The following is a 27,690-nucleotide window of genomic DNA, read 5'->3' as shown; positions in this document are numbered from 1 at the left end:
TCCTTGTCATAGTTTCCTCTGAGATGCAGAAGCTTCTTAAGTTTAATGTAGTCCTACTTGCTTCTTGGTCAGTGGTATTTCTTCTTTGAAGAAGCCTTTAGTTTCAATGTCATGGAGAGTTTTTCTTCTATATACCATATGGTTTCAGATCTACTATCAAGGTCTGATATCATTTGATTTGACTTTCGTATACAGCATTAAAGAGAGGTCAGAGTTCACTTTTTTCCCCCAACATAACTTCTTATTTCTTGCCCCTTTATCAATGATTAGATGATCATATATACTTGAGGTTCATCTCAGGGTACTCAAATGTATTCCACTTAACTGAGGGTCTATCTTTATTCCAATACCATGCTGTTTTAATGACTACAACTTTATCATAAGGTTTGAAGTTGGAGAAAATAATGCCTCCATCTTCTTTTTCCAAAGGACTGCTGTAAGTCCACTTTTTACTAACATTGGTGATTCAAGAAAAAAATAAATAAAACTCAAATCTGAAAAATCAATGTTTTGTCTATGAATAAATAAATCAATGAGTATATAATACACTCCTATGTTAATTTATATAATGAAATATAATCCAAGAGCCTGGCATATTTATAAATTTAGGTAACATGAATCATGGTAGTTCTAAAGGCAAAAAGTTTGTCAGTGTGGTATGTACATGCTCTTTGCTGGGAACTGTGTGTACAGTGAGAGAAAGAGAGAGAAAGAGAGAGAGATAGAGATAGAGATAGAGAGAGAGAGAGAGAGAGAGAGAGAGAGAGAGAGAGAGTGTGTGTCTGTGTGTGTGTGTGTTTTCATGTTCCAAGGACCTAAAGCTGGAAATTCACATATGCAAGAACAAAGAATACTACAAAGAAATTAAGTAAAGTTAAAGCAGAAGTTTACATGTTGATAGTTTTATAGGCTGAGTTATTATTTTAAGGATATGATGAGCAAAAATTATTCTCATTACTACAAAAACTTTGCTCGGAGATAAAATGGACAAAATCAGAAAAGCTGAGATTAATAATACGCTAGTAGGTAGGGCCCTTAATTAGTAAAAAACAATTACCTGTTTGGTATAATGCTTTTAGAGACGCGATATCAGACAGATCCTCAGATCGAGCTTGACACAACCAGCGATTATAACTAGAGAAATAAAGGGTAGATATGATGGTTATATCCCTGTAAAGTAAACTTTTAAATGAGACCTGATTTTATCTTTTACTATTCTGAAATAAACTGTTATTTTACTCTAATAAGAAAGAAGTCAGGGGCCAGAACGGTGGCACAATTGATAGGGCGTCTGCCTTGCATGTGCTAACCTAGGACAGACTGCAGTTCGATCCCCTGACATCCCATATGGTCTCCCAAGCTAGGAGCAATTTCTGAACACATAGCCAGGAGTAATCCCTGAGCGTCACTGGGTGTGGCTCAAAAACAAGAAAGAAAGAAAGAAAGAAAGAAAGAAAGAAGAAAGAAAGAAAGAAAGAAAGAAAGAAAGAAAGAAAGAGAGAGAGAGAGAGAGAGAGAGAAAGAAAGAAAGAAAGAAAGAGAAAGAAAGAAGAAAAGAAAGAAAGAAGAAAGAAAGAAGAAAGAAAGAAAGAAAAGAAGAAAGAAAGAGAGAGAGAGAGGAAGAAAGAAGAAAGAAAGGAAGGAAGAAAGGAAGAAAGAAGAAAGAAAAAGAAAAAGAAAAAGGGAAAGAAAGAAGAAAAAGAAAGGAAGAAAGAAGAAAGAAAAAAGGAAAGGAAAGAAGGAAGGAAGGAAGAAGTAAGGGAGGCAATTATTCTATGCAAAGTCTCCACTATTTTTTGGGGGGGGTGTTTTGGGCCACACCCAGCAGTGCTCAGGGGTTACTCCTGGCTGTCTGCTCAGAAATAGCTCCTGGCAGGCACGGGGGACCCTATGGGACACCGGGATTCGAAACAACCACCTTTGGCTCTAGATCTGCTGCTTGCAAGGCAAACGCTGCTGTGCTATCTCTCCGGGCCCACTATTTATTGACTGATACAAGCTCAATTACTGAGAAAGGGAGGTGTTCGTAATACATGCTTAAAATTTTCTTTATAATTCAATAAAAATCATACAGAAAATATGACTAAGACACAAGAATGATATCAATAATGACTTAAACTATGAATATTTTACTTTATTTAAAAATACAGGCTCACTCATCTATGGGTTTTAAGAAAAATGAAAGACATTCTTGCAATAACAACTTTCAGACATGAAAGGAAAAGAGCTGGAAGTTACAGCTCACCTCAGGAAGCTCACCACAAAGAGTGATGAGTTTAGTTAGAGAAATAACTACGTTTTGAACTATCCTAATAATGAGAATGTACGAGGGAAATAGAAAGCCTGTCTAGAGTACAGGCGGGGGTTGGGTGGGGAGGAGGGAGATTTGGGACATTGGTGATGGGAACGTTGCACTGGTGATGGGTGGTGTTCTTTACATGACTGAAACCCAAACCCAAACATATATGTAATAAAGTTTAAATAAAAAAATAATAAAAAGAAAAATAAAGTGAAAATTAAAACATAATTGATGTGTCTAGTAATAGCCGAGAAATTTTGACATATGTTTACTTAAATTATTATTTGGTTCACATGATTATCAGCAATATCAACAATTTTAGTAAATTTAATTAAACTATGTTGCATTGAACTAGTTGCTATTTGACTTACAATAAAATTTTAGCTCATATTGAATCTTTAAATGTTAACTACGATTTGGCTGCGAATAAAAGCTTTCAGGGAACCTAACCTAGCTTTCAGGGAACCTAACTGTATAAAAGGCAACTCTCAATTACATAACACACCCTACACATAATAGCAAACACAAAGTAGAAGTTAGAATTGTTTGAATCTTATAATCTTCTATGCAAAGTTTTTCGTTTCTCAGTTCTATAAACCTTTATTCTTGTTTCCCTGGGCTGCAGAGTGGTACCTATGCAGAACACGGACTTTCAGCTATAAAGTACAATACACAGCAAAGGATACTTATAAGTCTATCACACGCAGATAATAACCAACAAATAGAAGCTTGCTGTTATAAAGAATGTTGTAGCCTACAAAAATATAGCAAGCAATACAAGTATACAGTCTGCATTTTTAAACTGGGAAACTTGTCCACCTTTGCAAATGGAAAGGTCAAAGACAACAAGCTTTCAAATAGATTTGAATTTGCAAGCCAAGATTTGTATTTACCTATTTCTATGCACCATTTTACTCTTTTTTGTGGGGGGTTAATCCCATTGGTATTGTGGGACCAGGTGAAGGACCAGTGCTTCTTCACATGAAGCACTGATCTTTCCCTTTGAGCTGTACCTCGCTGGCCCATTACTTCAGAGGTTATTTACACTAATCCCTAACTGTGCTGTATCTAAATTTTTTATGATTTAGTCCTCTAACTTGCAAGAATAAATAGAATTTACTATTTAATGTCTTTAATGTCTTTTGGGGGGAGGGAAGGTGGGAAGAAGGAAGGGGCTCCCATGCAGTGCTCAGGAAGCTCAGGGCACCAAGAGGCAACTTCTTTTTCTTTTTGTTTTTGTTTTGTTTTGCTTTTTTGGGGGCCATACCCAATGATGCTCAGGGGTTACTCCTGGCTATGCGCTCAGAAATCACTCCTGGATAGGGGGACCCTATAGGACGCCAGGGGATCAAACTTTGGTCCACCCTAGGTTAGTCCTAGGTTAGTGTATGCAAGGCAGATGCCCTACCATTTGCACCACCGCTCCGGCCCCAAGAGTCAACTTTTAGGTACAACCAACCAGGCCAGTGGGTCAAGGTAAGAGCCAAGGATGTGATACTGTTAAGATTCTGCTGTTCTGAGGTTTATTGGTCTGTCACCAGAGCACTGGCAGAGGCCTCCAGGACCTATCCTATCCTAGAAGGAGAAATTCTATCCTATCACAGAAATGTGCTTAGAAGGGTGAATTCAAGGGAATCAAAGTTCTGGGATCAATCCAGGTCAGACATATATCTTATCAATAGTATCATTCTCTGACCCCAACATATTCTTTTTTTGGGGGGGGGAGGAGGCACACCTAGCTGTGCTCAGGGCTTACTCTGGGCTCTGGGCTCAGAAATTACTCTGGGTGAAGCTCAGGGGACCATATTGGGTAATGGAGATTGAATCCAGGTTGGCTGTGTGCAAGTCAAGAGCCTTATGCAGAGCACTATAGCTCTAATCCCAACCTAGTATATTTTAATGCATTATAAGCATCATATCTTAGTATAAAATATGTACAGGAATTCAATAAATATCTACCAGTTTCTATATCACAGAGCCAGGAGTAACATCAGAGCACTGCTGAGTATGGCCCCAAAACTTAAAAAAAAAAGCCACTTGAAAATCCCAAAGAAAAAGATAGTGGAATTATCTGTTTATTAAAAAAAAGACAGATAGATGAACAAACCATTCAAACACAAATTTAAATTCCAAAGAATCAATAGTACTCAGAGAAATTAAAACATATGAGAGAAGAGGAGAAGAAGAAGAGGAGGTGGAGAAAGAGGAAAGAGAAGAGAGGAAAGGAGAAGAAAGGAGACAAGAGGGGAGGAAGAGAGAGAGAGAGTGAAAGAAAGAGAGACAAAGAGAGAGACAAAGAGAGAGATGAAGGAGGCTATCTGACAGATTTGAAAAAGTACAAGTCATAAAAATGAAGGTCTTCCAGTCCCTCTGAAAGTGGGCTGTGAATTTAAGCTGAAGATGGGGAGAGAAGGGCGATAATCTACGGGGGCTGCTTTGAAAGCTCTCCTTCAATGACTATAATAACTTTGGATAAGTCACTATTGGGAATCAACTGATTCTCTGTAAAAGGATCACTGACTCACAACACGAAGAATCTAAGAAATCCAAAAGGAAGCTTTAAAAGAACGATTCCTAAGCCTGTAGCACAGAAGCGCTAGTAAGTTTAATGAGTGTCCTCTGAACTCTTCACAGACATGCTCATAAACTACGTGCTCAATTCTGGGAAATGGTACAAGATGATTCCCAGAATTTCCCTCAACCATAACAACTTGGTGAGATATATGCTTCAGATAGCCTGAAATATCACCTGAAGTCCTGGTACTTTATTTATTTATTTATTTTTTATTTTTGGGCCACACCCGGTGACGCTCAGGGATTACTCCTGGCTATGCGCTTAGAAATTGCTCCTAATTGGGGGACCATATGGGACGCCCGGGATCAAAACCAGGTCTGTCCTGGGTCAACCGTGTGCAGGGCAAACACCCTACCACTGTGCCATTGCTCCAATCCCATGGTACTTTTTAAAAAGGGTCTACAAGATCAATAGTATTGGCTTAACAATGATGCAGCATTATTTACACTTTTCAATCTGTTGACATATGCACTAACGATGCAAAGGCAATCAGTAAAAATGGAAGGGATGGGAGTATGGACCAAGAAAGAGGTACCATAGGGTTGGAGTTAAGTATAGAGCAGATTGGTGTGTTTGCTTTGCATGCAGCCAACCTGGATTTGATCCCCGGCATCCCATATGGTCCACTGAACCATCAGAAATGAGCCCTGAGTACAGAGCCAGGAATAAACCCTGAGTACCACTAGATATAACCCCACCCCACCCCCAAAGAAGTCACCAGGCTATATTAGCAGCCACTGTGTCCTTAAAGCTAAACAATCACAAGGAAAAAGTAAGCATTTTCATTTAAAAGTGTTCAAGGGGGTCAAAGCAATAGTGCAGCAGGGAAGACGCTTGCTTTGCATGTGGCCAATCTGGGTTCGATCCCCAGAATTCAATTATGGTTTTCAGAGTACTGCCATGAGTGATTCCTGAGTGCAGAGCCACGAGCCTGTCAGGTGTGACCCCCCAAAAACAAATCAAAACCCAAAGAAACAAACAACTATAACAAACTCTAACAAACAACGATAACAGTGTTCAAGAGAAAAGTAAGAATAATTAATTTTGTTAACTCATTAACACAATTTCTAGGAATTTTGGGGAGGGGGGGGACACTCAGTGGTGCTCAGAAGTTACTCCTGGCTCTGTGCTCAGAAATCGTTCGTGGCAGGATCAGGGGACCATATGGGATGCTGGGTATCGAACCCAGGCCTGTCCTGGACCACTTTGGCCCCAGAATACCACTTTTTAACATCAATGTCACAAAGGGGAAGAAACTTGTATAAATTAGAATATAAAGTTATTTTAAAAGGACTATTACTAGGAAAGAAGACTATCTAGATAAAGAGCAGCAGGAAGGGTGCACGTCTTGTGCAAAACCAACCTGGTTTCAATCCCTTAGCACACCATACTCTTAGTGTTCCACAAGTCCTCCTAAGGGATACTTGAGTGTGCAGCCTGAAGAAACCCAGTGTGGCCCAAATATTAAAAATCCAAACCCCTTCAAATGCAAAGCACTAAGTGAGTGGTTTCTAAACTGAAATAGTGATTTTTTTTTTAAACAGAACATGATCAGAGCGATAGCACAGGGGTAGGGCGTTTGCCTTGCACGGAGTTGACCCAAGATGGACCTAGTTTCAATCCCCGGCTTTCCATATGGTCCCCTGAGACAGGAGTGATTTCTGAGCACAAATCCAGGAGTAACCCCGAGCATCACCGGGGTGTGGCCCAAAAAATGAAAATAAACAAACAAATAAAAACTATTTCAAAGAATGGCTGACAAAACTTTGGGTATCTAATATAACTAGGTAGTTTTTATTAATTTAAAACATAACTGATCATAAATACATTTGTTTCAAGAATGCAGAAAGCAAAGTTATTAAGAAGTAAAAAGAAAATAGAAATAAAACTAAAAATAATAAAATGGGAGAGAAGAAGAAAAAAAAGAAAAAGTTCAGTAGCAAGTATACTTGTGAAAATGCATCTATTTCTTTTTTAATGTTTTGCAAATAGGAAAATTAGAATCTGGATATAGCTCAGTCCAAGCTTTTTATATGAGGTTCTGAGCACCAAAATGAAACAAAAATACCCATACAAAAAGCATAATGACACAACAAAGTAGGCTTGCCATTTTAAAAAAAAACAAATATTCATCTTGTGACCAAAGATAATACTTGAATTTTATTTTATTTGGGGGTTAGGAGGAAATAAAATAAAGCTTATTATTAATTTACTAGAAAGGCTGGTTCACACCTGGTTGTTAGGGCTTATTCCTGGCTCGGTGCTTAGGGATAAGTCTTGGGGGTACCTGGGGAACCTCCAAGGAAAGTAGTCCCGCTGTATTATTGCTCCAGCTTCTGATAAAAACAATATATTCAGGGTATGGACTCATAGGACAGTGAGTAGGGCATTTGCCTTTCACAAAGCCAACACAGGTTCAATTCCCAACTTTCACCCCCTTTGCTCCACAAGGAGTAATCCCTGAGCACAGAGCCAGGAGTAATCTCTGAACATCACCTGGTTTGGTTTCAAACCAAACAGTGCAAAGAAGATCTGAAAACAGATAGTTGCAAACTAACCCATGAAATAACCAACCCATGAGATAACTTAATCTGTTAGTGTATGAACTATAATGTCACAAAGCTTAAAAATAGATAAGCCAAAACCCCAATCATGTGAAGGGGGGCTTACTTAAAATTTTCAAAATAATTTATTTAATTTTTTATTTATTTATTTTTGTTTGGTTTTTGGGCCACACCCCGTAACGCTTAGGGGTTACTCCTGGCTATGTGCTCAGAAACCACTCCTGGCTTGGGGGACCATATGGGACGCCGGAGGATCGAACTGAGGTCTGTCCTAGGCTAGCACAGGCAAGGCAAATGCTCTACTGCTTACGCCACCGCTCCGGTCCCCCAAATATTTTTTTTAATTGAATCACAATGAGATATACAGCTAAAAAGTTGTTCACAATTGAGATTTGGTAATACCATGCTCAACAACCTATTCTTTCACCAGTGCACATTTCCTGCCCCTATGTCCCCCACTTTCCCCTCCTGCCTGCCTGTGTGGTAGACATTTTTCTTCTCTCAGAAGATGATTTTTTTTTTTATTCTAGTGAATCCTGCTTAGTTGTGTGCATTTCTTCATCTCCTTATTAGATACACATGTTCTCTTTAAGTTTCTCTTCCTTTTTTGTATGTTCTTTTTTTTTTTTTTAATTTTTTTTTATTTAAACACCTTGATTACATACATGATTGTGTTTGGGTTTCAGTCATAAAAGGAACACCACCCATCACCAGTGCAACATTCCCATCACCCAAGTCCCAAATCTCCCTCCTCCCCACCCAACCCCCGCCTGTACCCTAAACAGGCTCAACATTTCCCTCATACATTCTCAATATTAGGACAGTTCAAAATGTAGTTATTTCTCTAACTAAACTCATCACTCTTTGTGGTGAGCTTCCTGAGGTGAGCTGGAACTTCCAGCTCTTTTCTCTTTTGTGTCTGAAAATTATTATTACAAGGGTGTCTTTTTTTTTTCTTAAAACCCATAGATGAGTGAGACCATTCTGATTTTTAAACCACTTAAAGTTCATGTGATTGTCTTTCTAAAAGTTATTCACTGGTGCCCCTTAGTGGTGAACATGCTTTTTGCATGCGAAAACAAGAACACACAAAACATAGTTTTTTGTTCTTTTTTTTAGCAGCCCCCTCCTCCCTTAACTGTATATGGTATTATCTAGCTTAACAAAACTCTAAACATGACCACAACTAGACATCATTACAACATTGTAATAAAAAATTGTCCTTTGGATTCAGAGAGAGAGTACAACTTGCTCTGCAGGCACCCAACCCCGATTTAATTCCCAGAACTAAATACAGTTCCCTTAGAACGGCCAGCTGTGATCCTTAAGCAGACTCAGGAGTAAGAACAGAGCACTGCTGAGGGTGCCCCCCCAAAACAAAATGAAAGAAAAAAGCTATACTCTACTTTGTGAGTTTTTTGTTTTGTTTTGTTTTCGTTTTTTGGGTCACACTGGCGGTGCTCAGGAGTTACTCCTGGCTCTGCAGCCAGAAATCTCTCCTGGCTCAGGGGACCATATGGGATGCTGGGGATTGAACCCATATTTGTCCTGAGTCAGCCATGTGCAAAGCAAACACCCTACCACTGTGCTACTACTCCGGCCCCTCTACTTTGCATTTTTACAAGATGTAAAAAGAAATGTATATGGAGACAGCATCTATTCTAGACTTAGGAACTAAGCTTCCTGAGACAATAGTTCTGAGCCAAAATATGGAAAACTGGCAGGAATTGAAGGATGAGAGTAGTCCATTAAAAATGAATAAGGAAACCTAAAAGATAGCACAATGAGCAAGGCGTTTGCCTTGCATACCTGACCTAGGTTTCAAACCCCAGCATCTCAGATGGTTCTCCCACTTCCTGCCCTAGCACCTCTAGGAGTAAGCCCTATGCTTTGCTGGTTATGACCTAAAACAAAACAAAATAAAAACTAAAACAAAACACAATGAACAAGGGGTTGGAGGAATAGTACAAAGGTAGGGGCATTTGCCTTGCATGTAACAGACCCAGGTTGGATCCCGGAGCACTGAGCCAGGAGTAAGCCCCAAGCCCTGCCAGTTGTGGCCCCCAAACGGAACAAAACAAAACCTGAACAAATACCAATGTGCAAAGACAAAACACAACAAGATTACTCATGTTCAAAAGAATAGACAGCCTTAACCTATAAGATAAAAAATGATAGTATTGTTCATTTATTACTTTTGTCTTCCCTTTGACAGTTTTTGAAAAGTTGTAAGCTTTCCAAAGACTTACCTTGGGAAAACAGTGATCTGGAAAAACTGATTCAGAAGAAAGACAGCTACACTTAGGTTTAGTTAAAAAAGATTGAACTAGAATTGCTTTAGAAAACATGTCAAAATATAGGTCAAATTCTATTATGACTCATGTAAAATCCTGTATGTTTTCTACCTTTACAGAAGCCATACTTCAATTATTGTGAAGAGGAGAAGAAACAGGTGTGTGCTCCACTGATAAAATACACTGGGGAGGCTGGAGAGATAGCATGGAGGTAGGTCATTTGCCTTGCATGCAGAAAGACTGTGGTTTGAATCCCAGCATCCCATATGGTCCCCCGAGCCTGCCAGGAGCGATTTCTGAGCGTAGACCCAGGAGTAATCCCTGAGCGTTTCCGGGTGTGACCCAAAAACAAAAAAACCCAAACAAACAAACAAACAAAAAAATAAAACCACTGGGAACTCACTTAACTTTAACTATTTTTTGTTTGTTTGTTTGTTTTGTTTTGGGGCCACAGTCAGAGAAGCTCAGGGACTATTCCTGCCTCTGTACTCAGGAGTTACTTCTGGCAGGCTCAGGGGATCATATGGGACGCTTGGGATCAAACCTGGATCGGCCGCATACAAGACAGACACCCTACCTGCTGTACTGTCACTCAAGGCCCTAACTTTGAGTTTCTGCACCTAAATTGGGCATGCACTCTCTCCTCACTAAATTGTCACAAAGATAACCTAAGACACATACTATAATGAGAATGTGGAGGGGTTACCCACAACATACTAAGTAGAGCCCTGAGTAGACATAAGCCCCTTTCTTACTTCCTTGGTACTGTGACTCCCAAAGGAATTTGCCTTACTTCCTTTGATGTTGCTTCTGTAGAGCTGCTTCTGACAACTGTCCCTGAAGAATCAATCTTCTTTGCTTATCAATGTCTCCCTCCATTCGGGCAAAAGCATGGGAGCCAATAAAAGAGAGGTCAACACCCAATCCCTCATCTTCTTCTTGGCTGTCTGTAATAAAAATAGTATTAACAGGGAGGTTGTGACGGTCTTTGACAATAAATGCTACAAATATAATGCTAATGTTGCAATAGATACAACAGTGAATAAGTGAAGATCTGAGGTCATCAGATTTTTTCTTCCCCTGAAAATATTAAACTGAGGGGCCCAGAGAGATAGCACAGCGGCGTTTGCCTTGCAAGCAGCCGATCCAGGACCAAAGGTGGTTGGTTCGAATCCCGGTGTCCCATATGGTCCCCCGTGTCTGCCAGGAGCTATTTCTGAGCAGACAGCCAGGAGTCACCCCTGAGCACTGCCGGGTGTGGCCCAAAAACCAAAATAAATAAATAAATAAATAAATAAATAAATAAATTAATTAATTAAACTGAGAGGCCAGAGTGGTGACACAGCAGTAGGGCATTTGACTTGAATGCGGCTAACCTAGGACAAACAATGGTTTGATCCCCGGCATCCCATATGGTCCCCCCAAGTCAGGAGCGATATCTGAGTGCATAGCCAGGAGTAATCCCTGAGCGTCACCGGGTGTGGCCTCAAAGAACCAAAAAAATAAAATAAAATAAAATAAAATAAAAAATAAACTGACAGAATGAAGCAATAGCAGAGTGGTAGGGATTGCCTTACATGTGGCCAACGTAGGACGGTTCCTGGTTCTATTTATGGTATCCCATAGGGTCCCCAAGTGTGCCAGGTATGATTTTTGAGTGTAGAGCCAGGAGTAACCCCTGAGTGTGGCCAGGTGTGACCCAAAAACAAACAAAAAAGTTTAAACTGGGGATCTGGAGTGATAGTACAGTGGGTCGGACATTTGCCTTGCATGTGGCTGACCTGGGTTTGATCATAAGTATCCCATATGGTCCCTTCTACAATGCTGGAAGTGACTTCCTTGAGCACTGTCAAGCATGGTCCCTTAGGACCTGAGAGATAGCACATCGGTGAGGCATTTGCCTTGCATGAGGCCGACCTGGGAGGGATCCGGTTCGATTCCCAGCATCCTATGTGGTCCTCTAGCCAACCAGGAGCGATTTCTGAGTGCAGAGCCAGGAGTAACCCCTGAGCACCGCTGTGTGTGGCCCAGAAACCAATCAATCAATCAATGAAGTTTTAAAAAACAATGTATGGTCCATTTATTCAAAAAATAAAGAGAAAAATTAAAAATGGTGGCACATACCCTCTGGAGCACCAGGCTTTTCACTTATTCGTATTTGTCGTTCTGGTACCACGGGCTCCCCTTCTGCATTTCCGATATCTGCAGGGAGGTATGGCAAAGACTGACTCTCCTCCTTCAAGGACCGTGGGAAGTACAGAGGTAGCAGCTTTTGATAAGTGGCCTGTGTCGGAAAAGGAAGACATGCTGTGAAAACAATGAAGAAGCAAGCATCAGCAGCGTTGAGGACTACTGCAAATACCGTGTGGATAAGACAGCCCTCAACAAGATTTTTTTTTTTTTTTAATCACGTTCCAGGTTAGGTCTAGCTTCCAATTGGTTTGTGTTAAAAGATCAGGACATTGCGAGCTGGTCAAAATTAGATTTGGCTCCTACGTTGTTAACTTCAGGTCACAGGCCTGACACTATTTCGGCCCTGGTGCTCTTGCCTCATTTCCTTCCTGTATCTTGCTCACAATATGTCTCTGAAGTTCTAGTTCAAATTTGACCTCCATAAAATTCAGAATGATATACTATAACTCAGATTTTGTTTTTGGAACTCTTTTTAAACAGCTCAAACTTTTGGGGCCAACATATTTCTATTTCTATTTAATGAGTTCTATTTTTTCTGGCTGGAGATTTCTCAGAGAATTAAAAAGGTAAATTCTATTTTAAAATAAAACTCAGAAGGGCCCGGAGAGATAGCTCAGCGGTGTTTGCCTTGCAAGCAGCTAATCCAGGACCTAAGGTGGTTGGTTCAAATCCCGGTGTCCCATATGGTCTCTCGTGTCTGCCAGGAGCTATTTCTGAGCAGATAGCCAGGAGTCACCCCTGAGCAGAGCCGGATGTGACCCAAAAACCAAAAAAACAAAACAAAACAAAACAAAAAAACAAACAACAACAACAACAACAACAACTCAGAAGCTGAGAAACTAACTCAAAAGACTAGAACATGAGGTCGGAGCAGTGGTGCAAATGGTAGGGTGTTTGCCTTGCACACGCTAACTTAGGAAGGACCGCGGTTCGATCCCCTGGAGTCCTCTATTGTCCCCCAAGCCAGGAGTGATTTTTGAGTGCATAGCCAGAAGTTAATCCCGAGTGTCACTGGATGTGTCCTTCCCCCCAAATGCAAAAAGCAAAAAAAAAGTTACAAAAAAAAAAAAATAAATAAGGCTGGAACACAGAACTTGTGCGTGCTGCCTGGAGTTTTGCTGTCTCAGTACTGCTGAGAATGGCCCCATGTCCATTAACATCATCAATGACTGCAGTGAACAGAAGGGTCTACATAGCCCAGAACCAGGGTTACTTGGAGTCACTCCAATGTCTGCCCGGAAAGGCCTACCCATACCAAAAATCACACCAAATCTGCCACTTTATCATGTCCATAAGCGTAACTCATTAGACTCTGTAAATCCATTAATTTTTTTCTAGTCCTGTATCTTGGGGACCATTTTTTATTTTTTACATCATACTAGAAATTGTATTACTATTACTCTTCAGTTATTTCCAGCTCTACTAAATAAGGCTAAAGCAGAATAAGGAGAAGCCAAAGGAACCATGAACCTGATTGAGACAATAAATCAGAGTCATGACCCATCAGTTTTCTAATTAATTCTCTCAGAGAACTGCGTTATGTTTCAGGGTCGATAAAAGAAGACAGTTAATGTAAATGTGTCACAGAATGTATAAAAAGGCAGCAACTTTTAAAAATTGAGATATTCATGTATGCCATCAAATTCACCCTTTATAAATGATTCAGTGGGCTTTTAGTATATTCATAAAACTGTAATCATCAACATGATGTTAGAACATTTTCACCATCTGTCCCCGGGTCACTCGTCTTCCTGGATTAATACATGCTACATATTACAAGATACTCTTCGCTTAATGACCAAGTTCCCCTTTCAACGACTTGGGTTGTTAAGTGAATTGGTCGTTAAGTGAGGCAATTGCATGTACGGTCTACAGTAGTCCAGCATGTGCATAGTATTTGACCAATACAGGATTCTGAATAAGTAAAATAACGAGAAGAGCAAACTGAAAACGTCACTTGTTTTCATTTGCATAGTTGTGTCATTTGCGTAGAGTCCTGCAATGAATTACAGAACAGAAAAGTTAGTAAAGTCGGTCCATTCAAGCACCACAAAAACCACAGGACTGTACCTGTAGAGTGTACAGGATGGAAAAAGGATATTTAAAATAAAATAAAATAGAAGATCATGGTCGTAAGTGCGAGTGGTCGCTAAAACAGGTAGGTCTTTAAGCGAGGATTGTCTGTATATGAAAACGGATTATAGAGAAAGGCAAATCAGCTTAGGGCTCACAGTTGTATGTGTTACATGTACAAAGATGCACTGCAAAGCCTCCCAAACATCACAAGGCCCACCACCATGGGTAAGCACTGAAAAACCTCAGGATACCATTGGAGGCACATGGCCCTCGTTTGGAGTCTGTCCTTATGAGTCTGCCACAAATCGGATTATAGTATGTGGCTTTCTGTGCTCAATTTATTTTTTTTTAAATCTATTATAGCAGTGATTTTTCTATATATAGTAACTCTCAGGCATTACATGTTCAAACACCAATCCCACTACCATATGACCCTCCCCTTCACCAGTCTCCCCATTCTCCCAACCACACAACTATAGCGTGTCTCCATGCAGGTACAAACAAATTTACTTCATATTGTCTGTTACAACACAAAGGCAAATGGAATTCCCAAAACCTAGGTCAACAAGGATAAATCTGAGATATTCTTATATCTCTCCATGGTGTTACTAAAGTCAGTGGTCTAAGGATTCATGGCTGTGGTTGGGTGCAGTTGAGTCTTCTGTCTAAGGCTCACTGAGGTTGGGAGATTTTATGACAAGCTTTATTTATTGAAAAGTTGACTCATTTATTCAAAAAGTTAGGCTGAGATTTCAACTGTCAGATGTATTTAGAAAAGATGTTGAAAAGCATGTTCATAGAAAAATTTGTGCTTGTGAGATTATCCCAGCATTACTCCTGACAGTCAAGAAAGTAGAAACAGCTTACCTGGCATTGCTGTGTGGCATATCTATAGTATTATTGATCCACAGGTAAGTATAGATTGATGCTTGCTCCGAGATGGGTTGTCCTTGGAAGTATCATGCTAAATAAAAGAAACCTGGCATAGAAGCTGCTGAACATTCTCTGGTAGAACTAGACTATGGGGATGAAAACTCTGGGATATTTTCCAGGGGTTCGGCCTAGCCTCTCCATAACCACCCCACCACTGGAAGAACCTGTAACCCAGCCCACAGCTGGCATAAAATCTTTCCATAACTTTCCAAATAGATTCCTACTGGGAAATCACTACTATAACATTTTGAAGTAGTATATGCTCCAGGAACTATAGATCTAGAGCAAATTTGCTGGCTTGGCACCTTGAGACAGCTAAGTATTGGAGGTGGGCTTCCTTTTGTTGGATGTGTGTGGTGTGGTGTGGTGTGGTGTGAAGCTAGTCTACTGTGGTTTCACCAAAAACATCCCCCATCCCTTGTGAGAATTCCACAGAAGTATCAGCCCAGATCAACTACCTGGCAAATACCAGCAGCCATTATTTTCTTTTGGAGCTTGGTAGAGGAGCTAGGACGCTTTTATGCCAGTTGTGGGCAGGGCTGCAGGGTCTTCCAGTGGTGGGGTGGTTATAGAGGGGCTCTAGACCGAACCCCTGGAAAATATCCCAGAGTTTTCATCCCCATAGTCTAGTTCTACCAGAGAATGTTCAGCAGCTTCTATGCCAGGTTTCTTTTATTTAGCATGATACTTCCAAGAACAACCCATCTTGAAGCAAGCATCAATCTATACTTAACTGTGGATGAATAATTCTATAGATATGCCACATAGCAATGCCAGGTAAGCTGCTTTAAATTTCTGCCTATCAGGAATAATGCTGGCATAAACTCACATGCACCAATTTTCCTATGAACATGCTTTCAAATCTTTTCTAGATACATCTGACAGTGAAATCTCGGCCTAACTTTTGGATAAATGAGTCAACTTTTCAAGATAGATGATGCTTGTGCAACAAAGAGCTTTTGTGAAGAGTTTTGCACAACCAACGTGATACAAAGAGGTCTGTTGTGTTTAAATTAGATTTAATGATTTAATGTATTAATCAGTGGATTAAAATAAAGTTATATATTAAGTTAATTTAATAAACTGAAATACTTCATAAAATAGTTTTCCCTTATCTCTTTATTATTCTTCAAAAATTATTCAGAAAAACCCAAAAGACTCCTTTGGATCTATATGATTGATATTGAAGACAATTCTCGCCCTATCCCCACCAGATATACTAAAGACTTTCCTTTTGGTCTGAGTGTAGGATAGGGGACGCATATACTGTCAAAGCACTGAAGGGCAAACGCTCATCACACCTTTGAGTGATCTTTGTCCACCTGGCTCTCACCAAGATAAAATGTCCTGCTTTAGTATAATGACTAATGTCCAGACTTTATTCCTAGCTTTACACTGATCTGTATAGGGCTTGGCCATCTGTCCCTGATGGTCCCACAATTCCTAATATTTCTGCCTATGATTCAACACATCCAGAAAGAATCTAATCTGTACTCCCAAGACTTTCTACTTGTTACTTCGTTGCTGGCATTATTATTCTAGTTTACGGTTATGACTACTGACTTCAGCTGACTTCACTGGGGGATCAACAGGGTCACCCCAGTATGCTTGGAGGCTGCCTGGGCAACATCTGGAGACATCTGGGATCCTTCAGAGCTACATCCAGCAATGCTTAGGGATCAGGAGGCTCAGGTAATGCTCACACAAGCATTCATCCCTCTACTGCAGGGGTCTCAAAGTCAATTTATCTGGGGGCCGCAGGAGGCAAAGTCGGGGTGAGGCAGGGCCGCATAAGGGATTTCACAAAAAAAAATGTCCTCAAACGTCACTATTAACAGTTTTAATTATTTCTTCTGAACATGGCATCTTTTGCCTATTCCTTGCTGCCAGAGACTTAGACAGCGCTTCTTCTCACAAATCTGAACCACATTTGGCTTTAGAGAGGAAGCAGTTGAGACCCTCAGTATGGCTTGAATATGATCATCATTAAGTCTAGACCTGTACTTTGACTTATTAAAGTTCAATGTGGAGAATAACTTTTCACACAAATGTGTTCCCAAAAAGGCACATGGTACGCTTGAACATTGGGGAAAGCTCAGGAAAGCTGGGGGGCAATTCTCTCAAAAATTGCCCATGCATGCCTGCTTTTCCACTAATCTCCCTGAACTTGGCTTTGAGATCAGAGCTGCACTGCACGTCAATGAGCTCCATTTGAAGCACAGGAGAGGCATCTTGCACATCAAAGGAAAAGGGGTCCACAAAAATCTAGAAAGTGGCTCTGTGCTTTTTGAAGTCTGCAAACCTGTGATTAAATTCCTTCTCTAGCTTAAAAACAGCATCAACATATTTCTCACCACTGAATGATATGCCTGCATCCACAAGTTCCTTGCATGCTGGGAAATGGCAAAGGTTTGTCTGAGAGAGCTGGGATTTCCATAACACAAGTTCTGTGGAGAATGCTCTCACGTTGTCATAGGCAGCACTGATAAGCTTCCCCAGGCCTTGTAACATCTTGTTTAGTACATTCAGCTTATGTGTGATGCCAACAAGAAAAGCTAAGTCCAAGAGCCATTTGTGATCACTCAACTCAGAAACAGCATTTCCATTCTTCTCCATGAAGGCTTTCACTTCTCTCAACTCAAAAAATCTTTCAGGGACATTTCCCCTGCTGAGCCAACGTAACTCGGTGAAATAGAGCACATCTCCATATTCTGACTCCATTTCCTCTAAAAAAGCACGGAAGCCCCTGGATCTGATTTGGTTGATGCATTTCACAACAACAGACCACATTGTCACACAGCAGGCATTTATGCAAAGGGCCTGCTGATGGATAATGCAGTGAAGAGCAATGGCCTTCTCTACACCCTCCTCTTCAAGTTTTTTTTGAACAAGTGCCACCAGTCCATTTTTCCTCCCTGTCATCGATGGTGCTCCATCGGTTATTATTCCAACAAACCTCTTCCATGGCAAACCTGCATTCTCAATGGCATCACACAGATGCCGAAATATCTCATTAGCGGTGGTCTGGCCATGCATTGGAATTATTGTGAGCAGCTCCTCGTGTCAATTCAAAATTGTAATCAACACCGCGGTCATAAATTGTGAGCTGTGCAGTGTCTGTTATATCTGTGCCCTCATCAAGAGCAACTGAGTATGCATCAAAAGATTTGGCTTTCTCACACAGTTGATGATAAATGTCACTTGACATGTCAGAAATGTGCTCTGCCACAGTGTTGGCAGAAAGGCTCATTTTGCTAAACTGACCTTTCTTTTCCAGACAGATAATACTTGCAGCCTGTAACATGCATTTTTTAACAAACTCTCTTTCTGTGAATGGTTTCCCTGCCTTAGCAATCATCTCACTAACCATGTAGCTAGCTTCGACTGATGCAACATTCACTTTGGTTGCTTTCCTTTATTTATTTATTTATTTATTTATTTATTTATTTATTTATTTATTTATTTATTTATTTATTTATAATATAATTTTTATTTTGATCGTAGTGGCTTACATATTGTTGACAATAATATTTTAGGTACATATTTACACAAAATCAGGGGGATTCCCATCACCAAATTGTCCTCCCTACACCTCCGTTTTGGTTGCTTTCTTGAAGAAATCTTGTTGTCTCATTAGACATGCTTTAAGACTGGCAACACACTTGGCTCTCTCATTTCCTCGATATTTTGCACATTCCTCAGCATGTTTAGTTGAATAATGGCATTTCAAGTTGTATTCCTTGTGCACTGCAACTTTCTCTGAGCAAATAAGACATGTGGGGATGCCGCTGTGCTCAACAAAGAAATACTGCGTCTCCCACTTTTCCTGGAATTATCTGTGCTCGTCATCAATCTTTCTCTTCACTGCAGGCTTTGATGAAGTCATTATGAAGGTATGACAAAATCTAATTCTGTAATATACTTCTCTCCCTTAGGCCTCCAACAATGCAAGGGACAGCGGACAGGAGCAGCGGGAATGATGTCTGCAATAGGCGCAAAGTATTTACGATTATTCGCTTACCGAATATTCACAATAAAAAATTGCATTGTAGGAAAAAAAATCACATTAAACATTTGCATACCCCGAACGGAACTGCTCGGGGTATGCAAATGTTTAATGCGATTTGTTTTACTAATGTGATTTTTATTGCGATTATTCGGTAAGCGAATAATTGCGAATACTGCGATATTTGAAGGCCGGCCGCGGGCCACACAATGTTGTACAGAGGGCTGCAAATGGCCCGCGGGCTGTGAGTTTGAGACCCCTACTCTACTGCATTGCCTTTTTCTTCTTGTTACCAGTTTTTCTCCTCCCAAATGATCTTGAAGTAAAAATATGAATCAGACCTCATCACTTCTGTGTGCAAAATCCCATAACTTGAGTTTTTCCACAGTGTGAGTGATATAATCCAAGCATAAAGCCTTGAGTGATCTTGCCCTGACCTGTTTTTCATCTCTGCTTTTCCTAGTCTCACATTTAATGCATTAGCAACAATATCCCTTTATTTTTTCAGTTGTTAGCCTATGCCCAGCAGTGATCAGGGGTTATTCTGGCTCTGCACTCAGAAATCACTCCTGGTAATCTCAGGAGGCCATGTGGGATGCCAGAGAACAAACTCTGGTTGGCCATGTGCAAGGCAAATGCCCTGCCTGCTTATGCTATCACTCTGGCCTAAACAATACACCCTTTATGCTACTTAATCTCTTTACTCAGTGCTCATGTGATTCTTGTCACTTGCCCCTTGCCCCTCCCTGGGAAACCTTTGTTATAATTGTCTTAACTTCCGTATCACATTCTATGGAAAGTAGCCATGACCCTATCCCCAGCTGGAGTCATGTGTGCTTATGTTTTCCAGTGTACTTGTCAGAATGGTCTGAATTATCTATTTCCTCCAATAGATGAGTTATTTTTAAAGTGTCCATGACCTGTTCTTTTGGTATATTCCCCCAAACTAGCACAGAAAATCTGATGTCTGTTAGACACTCAATAAAGAGTACCTACCATACGGGGCCAGAGAGATAGCAAGGAGGTAGGGCGTTTGCTTTGAATGCAGAAGGATGGTGGTTCAAATCCCAGCATCCCATATGGCCCCCCGAGCCTGCCAGGAGCGATTTCTGAGCATAGAGCCAGAAGTAACCCCTGAGCATTGCCGGGTGTGACCCAAAAAATCAAACCCCCCCCAAAAAAAAGAGTATTAACCATATTAACCAATAAATGAAGAAGAGGAAACAAGGTGAAGTAAGTAATTCAAAAATATTCCTAATCATGTATGTAGCCATATATACTTTGAGTAGGTATTTCATGTCATTTATCACACAATTTCCATGATACAAATACCAACTTTCTATTTTGTACTCATTCTATTCTATTTTGCACAGGGAGGTTAGTAACTTGTATGAGGACACAACACTGAAAAATTACACAGGATGAATCAGAGAGCAAAATAAAACCAAGTCAATAGGACCAGAAAAAAAAACTAAATGACTCTAAATGTAAATCAAAACACACTAAACCTAAATACACACAACAAAGTCTAGAAGTCCAATGTGGCTTACTGACAGACCTTCAACAAAGCTGTGATCCGTGAATGGATCAAGAAAACAACAAAGCTTTCCCAGCTTTGTTGGGAAAACTGGGAAACCTTACAGAATAGCTTGAGAGTTATCAGAGAAAAGGATGCAGAGCAAACTTCACCTGAAAATATCTCACTAAGTAAGCAGTGACAAACCAGGGAACAAAATTCTCCTTGACTTGATTCTAAGTTTCTAATACAGTCTTTTTCAATAAATGATGATAAATCTTGCTTCTGATATATACATAATTGGCATTTGCCAGCTGGCAAGTGAGTAGATATTAAAACATGGTAAACACAAATTGAAAATATGATTTAAAAAACTGCCACAGAATCAGCAAAATACCTCTTCAAGCTCAGAGACAGCAAATACTACTTTTTCAATGCTCTCGCCATGGATCTCTAGGAATCGCCTGACGGTGCCTAAGGGTGGAGGAGAAAGAAGAAAAAGTGATTCAATACACAGAAAATTACTTGTGTGTGAAGAAAAAAACAACATAGGGTTTCATTTTTGTAATGGATCACTCTTCAATTTATTTCAGTTTTTATTCAAACAAAACTTATCAGTGAAGCTCATCCAAGTGACTCTTTAAAGCCTTTTCTGATTTGCTTTCCCTGAGTTGCTCTTGAGACATTCTGTGGAATTTCCTGTTTAGTCCATCTCCTGACCTCTCGATAGCCCCAGACTAGAACCAGAGCTCCTAAACAATGAGTGCTTTATTTTATTTACTGTTCTAATATCTGGGCCTAAAACACTGACTGGCAATCAAAGATATTGGCTCTGGACAATTTCTCCCTTATTCAACATATTCCTCTCATTACCTGGGGCCAATCTTTGATCCAAATGATCTAGCAGAAGTATTTTTCCACATAGCCCCTAGTTTTAATTCTCTTTCTTGGTTCTTTTTTTTTTTTTTTGGATGGTGCTGGGGGGAGTCACATCCAGCCGCACTCAGGGGTTACTCCAGGCTCTGTGCTCAGAAATGGCTCCTGGCAGGCTTGGAGGACCATATGGGATGCCGGGAATCAAACCGGGATCTGTCCTGTGTTGGCTGCATGCAAGGCAAGTGCCCTACTGCTATGCCATCGCTCCGGCACCTCTTGTTTCGTTCTTTATCTCTATCAAAATCCTATCAAGCAAAGTTGAGTTTTTGGAGCTGTTTCCAAATTTATTTCTGATCAACCATAAATGATTTTTCCTTTTGTTTTCTGGGCTTCACCAAACTGTGCTCAGGGCCTACAAAATTATTCTTCTACACATAGGGATGCCATATAATACAACATATTTATTACAGGTGTTATTTTCTCTTCAGTACATGAACTTTCTGGTTAAATTCTAAGCCAAAATGCTGAAGGAGTCTCAAATCTTTACATTCTGTTTTCCAGACTAAAGAGTACCCTACTGCCCACTGAACAAAGACCCAGTAAATTCAGATAACTCATACTCAAAATGCTCAAGCCTGGCCCAAACTTTTTATCTTCCACCTATCTCCTGTAAAACCTTTTCCTTTACCTATAATTCTCTACCTCATTTAGACCGATCATCCCTTTTGCATGCTATGATTTTTATTTCCCTGCTTCCTTCACTTTTCCCCCTCTTCTTTTATTGCCAGTGAGCTACCATCTTAAATTCTACTGCTGTCATTTCCTATATCCATTACTTCTTTCTTCCAGCTGCTCTAAGGCTCCTCGTGTTTACAAAGTCTTTCGCAATAAACTCTTAAGTATTTTCTGTGTTTTCAAGCTGTTTACTCAGGCCTGGGAGACTGCTGGAAGAGACGGAGGACAGGCTTTGTATGGTGAAGGCCTGACTTTGATTCCCAGTACCACAAAATACCCCAGACATAAGAGGGAGTAGCACTTTCCCCCCATTTCTTGGTTCCAAAACAAACAAACAAACAAACAACAACAACAAAAAAACAATCCACACTAATACAAATATATACATTCATTTTTGCCCGAATTTTGTTCATTTTTACCCATTTTGTTCATTTTTCACCCCACACATGACAATGATAAACTCCTACTGTAGTGCTTATAGATTGCTCCTGGTAGCTCATGATCTCTTAATATACCAATAGGCTGAGTCGTCTGAGTTACCTCTTCTCTGAATCAGTTTAATTTCTTAAACTACTCTCGAACTAAATGCTTTCCAAGGCATTAGTAAGATTCAAAGACCATAGCCAGCGTTTTTTTTTTTTTTGGGGGGGGGAGGCACACCCTATGACGCTCAGGGGTTACTCCTGGCTCTGCACTCAGAAATTGCTCCTGGCTCCGTGGACCACATGGGACACTGGGGACCAAACTGAGGTCCATCCTGGGTCATCTGCGTGCAAGGCAAATGCCCTACTACTGCGCCATTGTTTCAGTCCCATCAACTTAACTTTTAATGGTATGTCTATACATAATAATTTGAAGCATATACATTTGTAGGGTTTCTTTGGGGTATCACACCAAATTGAATTCCAACAACAGAATTAATTATATAGAAGCTATTTTTTCAGAAAAAAAGAAACAGAAGGACAAAGTCATGAACAAAAAGCTCTAGCATTAAGTGCCATTACAGACTATTCCTTCCAAACTCTCAACTGTGCATCATTCTCTAGAACCAACCAGGATTATATATTTAAATTTCTGTGAAAAATCCTGTTATTGCTGAGAATAACACCTGGCACATCATAGTGGACAGCAAAGAGCCCAAGTACTTTTAAAAATGTTTTTTTTTTTGGTTTTTGGACTACACCTGGTGATGCTCAGGGTTGACTCCTGGCTATGCGCTCAGAAATCGCTCCTGGCTTGGGGGACCATATGGGATGCTGGGGGATCGAACCATGGTCCATTCTAGGCTAGCGTGGGCAAGGCAGCTTGGCTAGCTTGCGCCACGGCTCCAGTTCCACATTTTTTATTTTATTGCTTTAAAATTTTTTTTTGTCATTTATTCTCACCATTGTCTCATTTCCTATATCTGTAAAGGTCCTCCTGACCCACAGTAGTCATTCAAAGCTTTTTTGAATAAATAAGTAACCTGATACATGTATTTTAATGCAGATGTTTCTTTAGAGTTTTTCAGAAGAACTGAATTAGACATGAACAAAAAAATAAACTGTATTGGGGCTGGAGCAATGGCACAGCAGTAGGGCGTTTGTCTTGCAGGCAGCTGACCTAGGATGGACCGCAATTTGATTCCCCAGTGTCCCATATGGTCCCCCATGCCAGGAACGACTTCTGAGTGCATAGCCACGAGTAACCCCTGAGTGTCACTGGTATGGACCAAAAATAAAAAATAAAAAATAGATAAACTGTCTTAATGGAGTCATCAAAAAGACTTTACATAGGTTTCAAAAGAAATATTTTTTGCAACGGTTTGATTAGTAGTAAAGATACTGGTACTAAAGACTCAGAATTGCTTCATTAGATTTGTTGATGGCCCGTAGATGGCACAAAAGTGGATACGCCATTTCTTTCTCAAATGCTCAGAAAGTATTTGAGCAAAGGGCGCTGTTATCTATGTTTTGCTGCTAGATTTATAGTATAATAAAGTCAAATAGGCCTTATAAAATGTAACTGAGCTTTCCAATATTAAACCCTAATATTTCCTCTGAGCTAAATAAATTTCTAGAAATGGCTTCATAAAAATTCTTTATACTTACTGCAACTCCTTGTCTGCTGTTATAAGAATTAGTGCTTAAGCTTATACCATTACACAGCAAATAGTCTACTTGGGGGTCACACAGTTAGGATCAGATCAAAAGAACTGGGAACAAAACCCCCTGTATTCCTGACACTTTTCAGAGCCCCTTCTATGAGATGATACTCTCTTTAAATTTTCATCATTGTGATTACTTTCAGAAAGAATGGAGATGAAAAAGAGGGCTTTAGTTCAAGCTAAGAGAAAACAGGGCAAAAGTTGATCTAAATTAGAGATTGTTGAGACCTATCAAATACCATGAAGAATTACATAAAGGCAGAAATTTTGTTTTGATAAGGCACATTTATAATACATGCAGACTAGTTAAATAATATTTATTACTGAAACAGTTTCAAAGAAAGTACAAAAAAATCATCTAGTCTAATCGGTTACTTGGAGTAAAAAAGCCTAGAAATGTCTTAAGGCTGCATAATTTTGAAAACATAGCAAATTTCTGTTTTTTTAATCTGCAAAGTGATCATCAGCTAAACAGACAATTGGGAACAAAATTCATTTCTTTTAAAATATAGATGTCTTATGAAAATAACATTTGCAATTTTTTTAATTTATAAAAGTATTAGAAATATAGGGCCTGGAGAGATAGCACAGCGGCGTTTGCCTTGCAAGCAGCTGATCCAGGACCAAAGGTGGTTGGTTTAAATCCCGGTGTCCCATATGGTCCCCCGTGCCCTGCCAGGAGCTATTTCTGAGCAGACAGCCAGGAGTAACCCCTGAGCACCACCGGGTGTGGCCCAAAAACAAAAACAAAACAAAACAAAAAAGAAATATAAAGATGAGGGGCCAGAGAGATAGCATGGAGGTAAGGCATTTGCCTTGCATGTAGAAGGTCGGTGGTTCGAATCCCGGCATCTCATGGTCCCCCGAGCCTGCCAGGAGCGATTTCTGAGCATAGAGCTAGGAGTGACCCCTGAGCACTGCCAGATGTGAACCCCCCCAAAAAAGAAAGAAATATTAAGATGAAAAGAATTCTACACTTCAATATGCTCAGCCAAATATAAACTATAACATGGGGAGGAGTGATAGCACAGTGGGTAGGGCATTTGCTTCGCACACAACTGACTCAGGTTTGATCCTCTGAGCCTGCCAAGAGTGATTTCTGAGTGCAGAGTCAGGAGTAACCCCTGAGAGTCACTGGGTATGGCTCCCCCAAAAAAAAAAATTAAAGCGAACATAAACTATAACTCACAAATTATATAAATGTACTTATGAAATTCTTAAACAGTAGATCTTAAACATAGATTTATTCATTTATTTTTTTTAAATTTGGGGGTCACACCTGCCTGTGCTCAGTCAAGGTTTATTCCTGGTAGTATATAAGGTACCATACCTCTGTAACACAAGTGTCTAAACATCTGCACCATATCTCTGGGCCGAAAATTTTAGATTTCAAAAGAGCTAGTTATCCAATAAGACAATTTATGACTTGCCCCCATTTTTTTTTTCTGTTTTACAAATTTTAAAATATTTTTAAATAAATTTAACTGCCTTTGTGAGTTTTTGGTAAGACTTTAAATTAATCATTGGATTCCAGAGATAAAAGAGAAGTTAGGATGGGGTCAGAGTGATGGCGCACTGTTAGGGCATATTTGCCTTGTACATGGCTGACCTAGGACAGACCACAGTTCGATCCCTAGGTGTTCCATATGGTCCCCCAATCTCGGAGCGATTTCTGAGCGCATAGCCAGGAGTAATCCCTGAACATCACCAGGTGTGGCCCAAAATCCAAAATAAATAAATAAATAAATAAATAAATAAATAAATAAATAAATAAATAAATAAATAAATAAAAAGAAGAAGTTGGGGTTGCAAAGAGTACAAAGTCATAAGGCATTTGCTGAGCACATGGTGACCAGGCCTTTATCTATGGCACCTCGTAGGTCCACTTTGCAGTACTAGAAGCACCACCAATTGTGGTCCACAAATGAGCAAAAGTCTTAGAGATAATCTTATATAATTTCTTTTCTTTTCTTTCTTTTTTTTTTTTTTGTGATTTTTTGGGTCACACCTGGCAGTGCTCAGGGGTTACTCCTGGCTCCATGCTCAGAAATTGCTCTGGCAGGCATGGGGGACCATATGAGATGCCGGGATTCTAACCTATGACCTTCTGCATGAAAGGCAAACGCCTTACCTCCATGCTATCTCTCTGGCCCCGTATAATTTTTTTTCTAAATAAGGAATATTTACTATAGTATCTGCAACAGATGCTCATTTAGTCTCTGCATGAGAAGAGTCACAAGAGCTAAAAAAATAAAAACCCTTTTAATTACCGTATTTTCCGGCGTATAAGACGACTGGGTGTATAAGAGGACCCCCTAACTTTGCAGTTAAAACATAGGTTTAGGCCTATATTCGCTGTATCAGACAAAACGTTCCTGTGCTGCAACTGTATGTCCCACAGGGAGCCAATCACAACAAGCAAAGGTTCAAAGGTTCTACTGTCATAGACTTCCTCTCTGACTCTGGCCCATCTGAGCAGGCTCTTTACAGTATAGATTCGGGTCCAGAACATTGTCCAATTGGTATGCATCAAAAGCCTGCTTGGATTGGCTGAGATAGAGAGGCGGTCCGAGCAGCCTTGCAGTGATTGGTTGAGTTGGAAAATTCGTTTTGTGGCAATATTCAGACAATGTTCGTTTAGCGGCATAGTGAAACATTTTTGGGGATATACTCGGCATATAAGACAACCCCCCATTTTCGGTTGCCTTTTTTTGGTTTGTTTCAAAAGTCGTCTTATATGCCGGAAAATACGGTATAAATAATCCAATCTCAAGCAGGACTTCTTTGTCATATGGTCTTAAATCTGCCTAAAATAGTTGGAGGATTTCTCTGTTACAATCCTTACAAGAATATGCAAGGACTCTTGCAATATGGAGGAGAAAGAGAATGGATGGATGGATGGGGCAACAAAGTATACAACTAATTTTCTATAAGCTTCTGATAATCCCAAAGAGCTAAAAAGTCTAAAAGTCTAGCAGTGATGAAATCTATACTTGGACTATTGTTGAAAGATGGGGTTCATAAAACTAAAGGATATTTCTCTTTAAGAGAATAATACTGATACTAAACTTTTCTTTTGCTTGTCAATGTCTCATGAGATAAGAATTATACACCAAACTTTCAGTAAATCTGAGTTCATATAAGATAATACATTGAGGTCATAGAGGACTTTAAGCCAAGTATCTTATTTGTATATCACATATAAGGCATTAAATCTAGAATAATTAAGATCCGTCTTTCTAAAAACCTAAATGTAGATCTTTATTTTAACTACCACCACTTTTTAAATGGTAAAACTTACAAAAACTTGGTCATTCTGAAATCTACTTTCACTTTATTATTACAGACCATTAACATTATTCTGAATTATGCATCGGTCACAAACTCAGTGCAATACCATTCTACTTGCTTGATACTATTTTCAATTTTAATCTATATGTCTTTAAGACTTTAATTGGATAAAAATGCCAACCCAGG

At 39.8% G+C, this 27,690-nt stretch overlaps 1 protein-coding gene across 1 annotated transcript in view; it reads right to left on the bottom strand.

Moving 5' to 3' along the window:
* The window catches only part of GDAP2 (ganglioside induced differentiation associated protein 2), a 70,182-nt gene that overhangs the window by 19,354 nt on the left and 23,138 nt on the right, over positions 1–27,690 (bottom strand). Inside the window, exons 6-9 of the mRNA XM_049765926.1 lie at positions 20,854–20,930; positions 11,857–12,016; positions 10,526–10,679; positions 1,058–1,134 (exon numbers count right to left, since the gene is read on the bottom strand). Of these exons, the coding sequence (XP_049621883.1) occupies positions 1,058–1,134; positions 10,526–10,679; positions 11,857–12,016; positions 20,854–20,930 (468 nt within the window). The remainder of the gene's footprint in view (positions 1–1,057; positions 1,135–10,525; positions 10,680–11,856; positions 12,017–20,853; positions 20,931–27,690) is intronic.

This window comes from Suncus etruscus, chromosome 19 (genome assembly GCF_024139225.1).
Source record: "Suncus etruscus isolate mSunEtr1 chromosome 19, mSunEtr1.pri.cur, whole genome shotgun sequence".
Lineage (NCBI taxonomy): Eukaryota > Metazoa > Chordata > Mammalia > Eulipotyphla > Soricidae > Suncus > Suncus etruscus.
The sequence above is the reverse complement of the archived record's forward strand: the minus strand, read 5'-3'. Positions and strand labels throughout refer to the sequence as shown.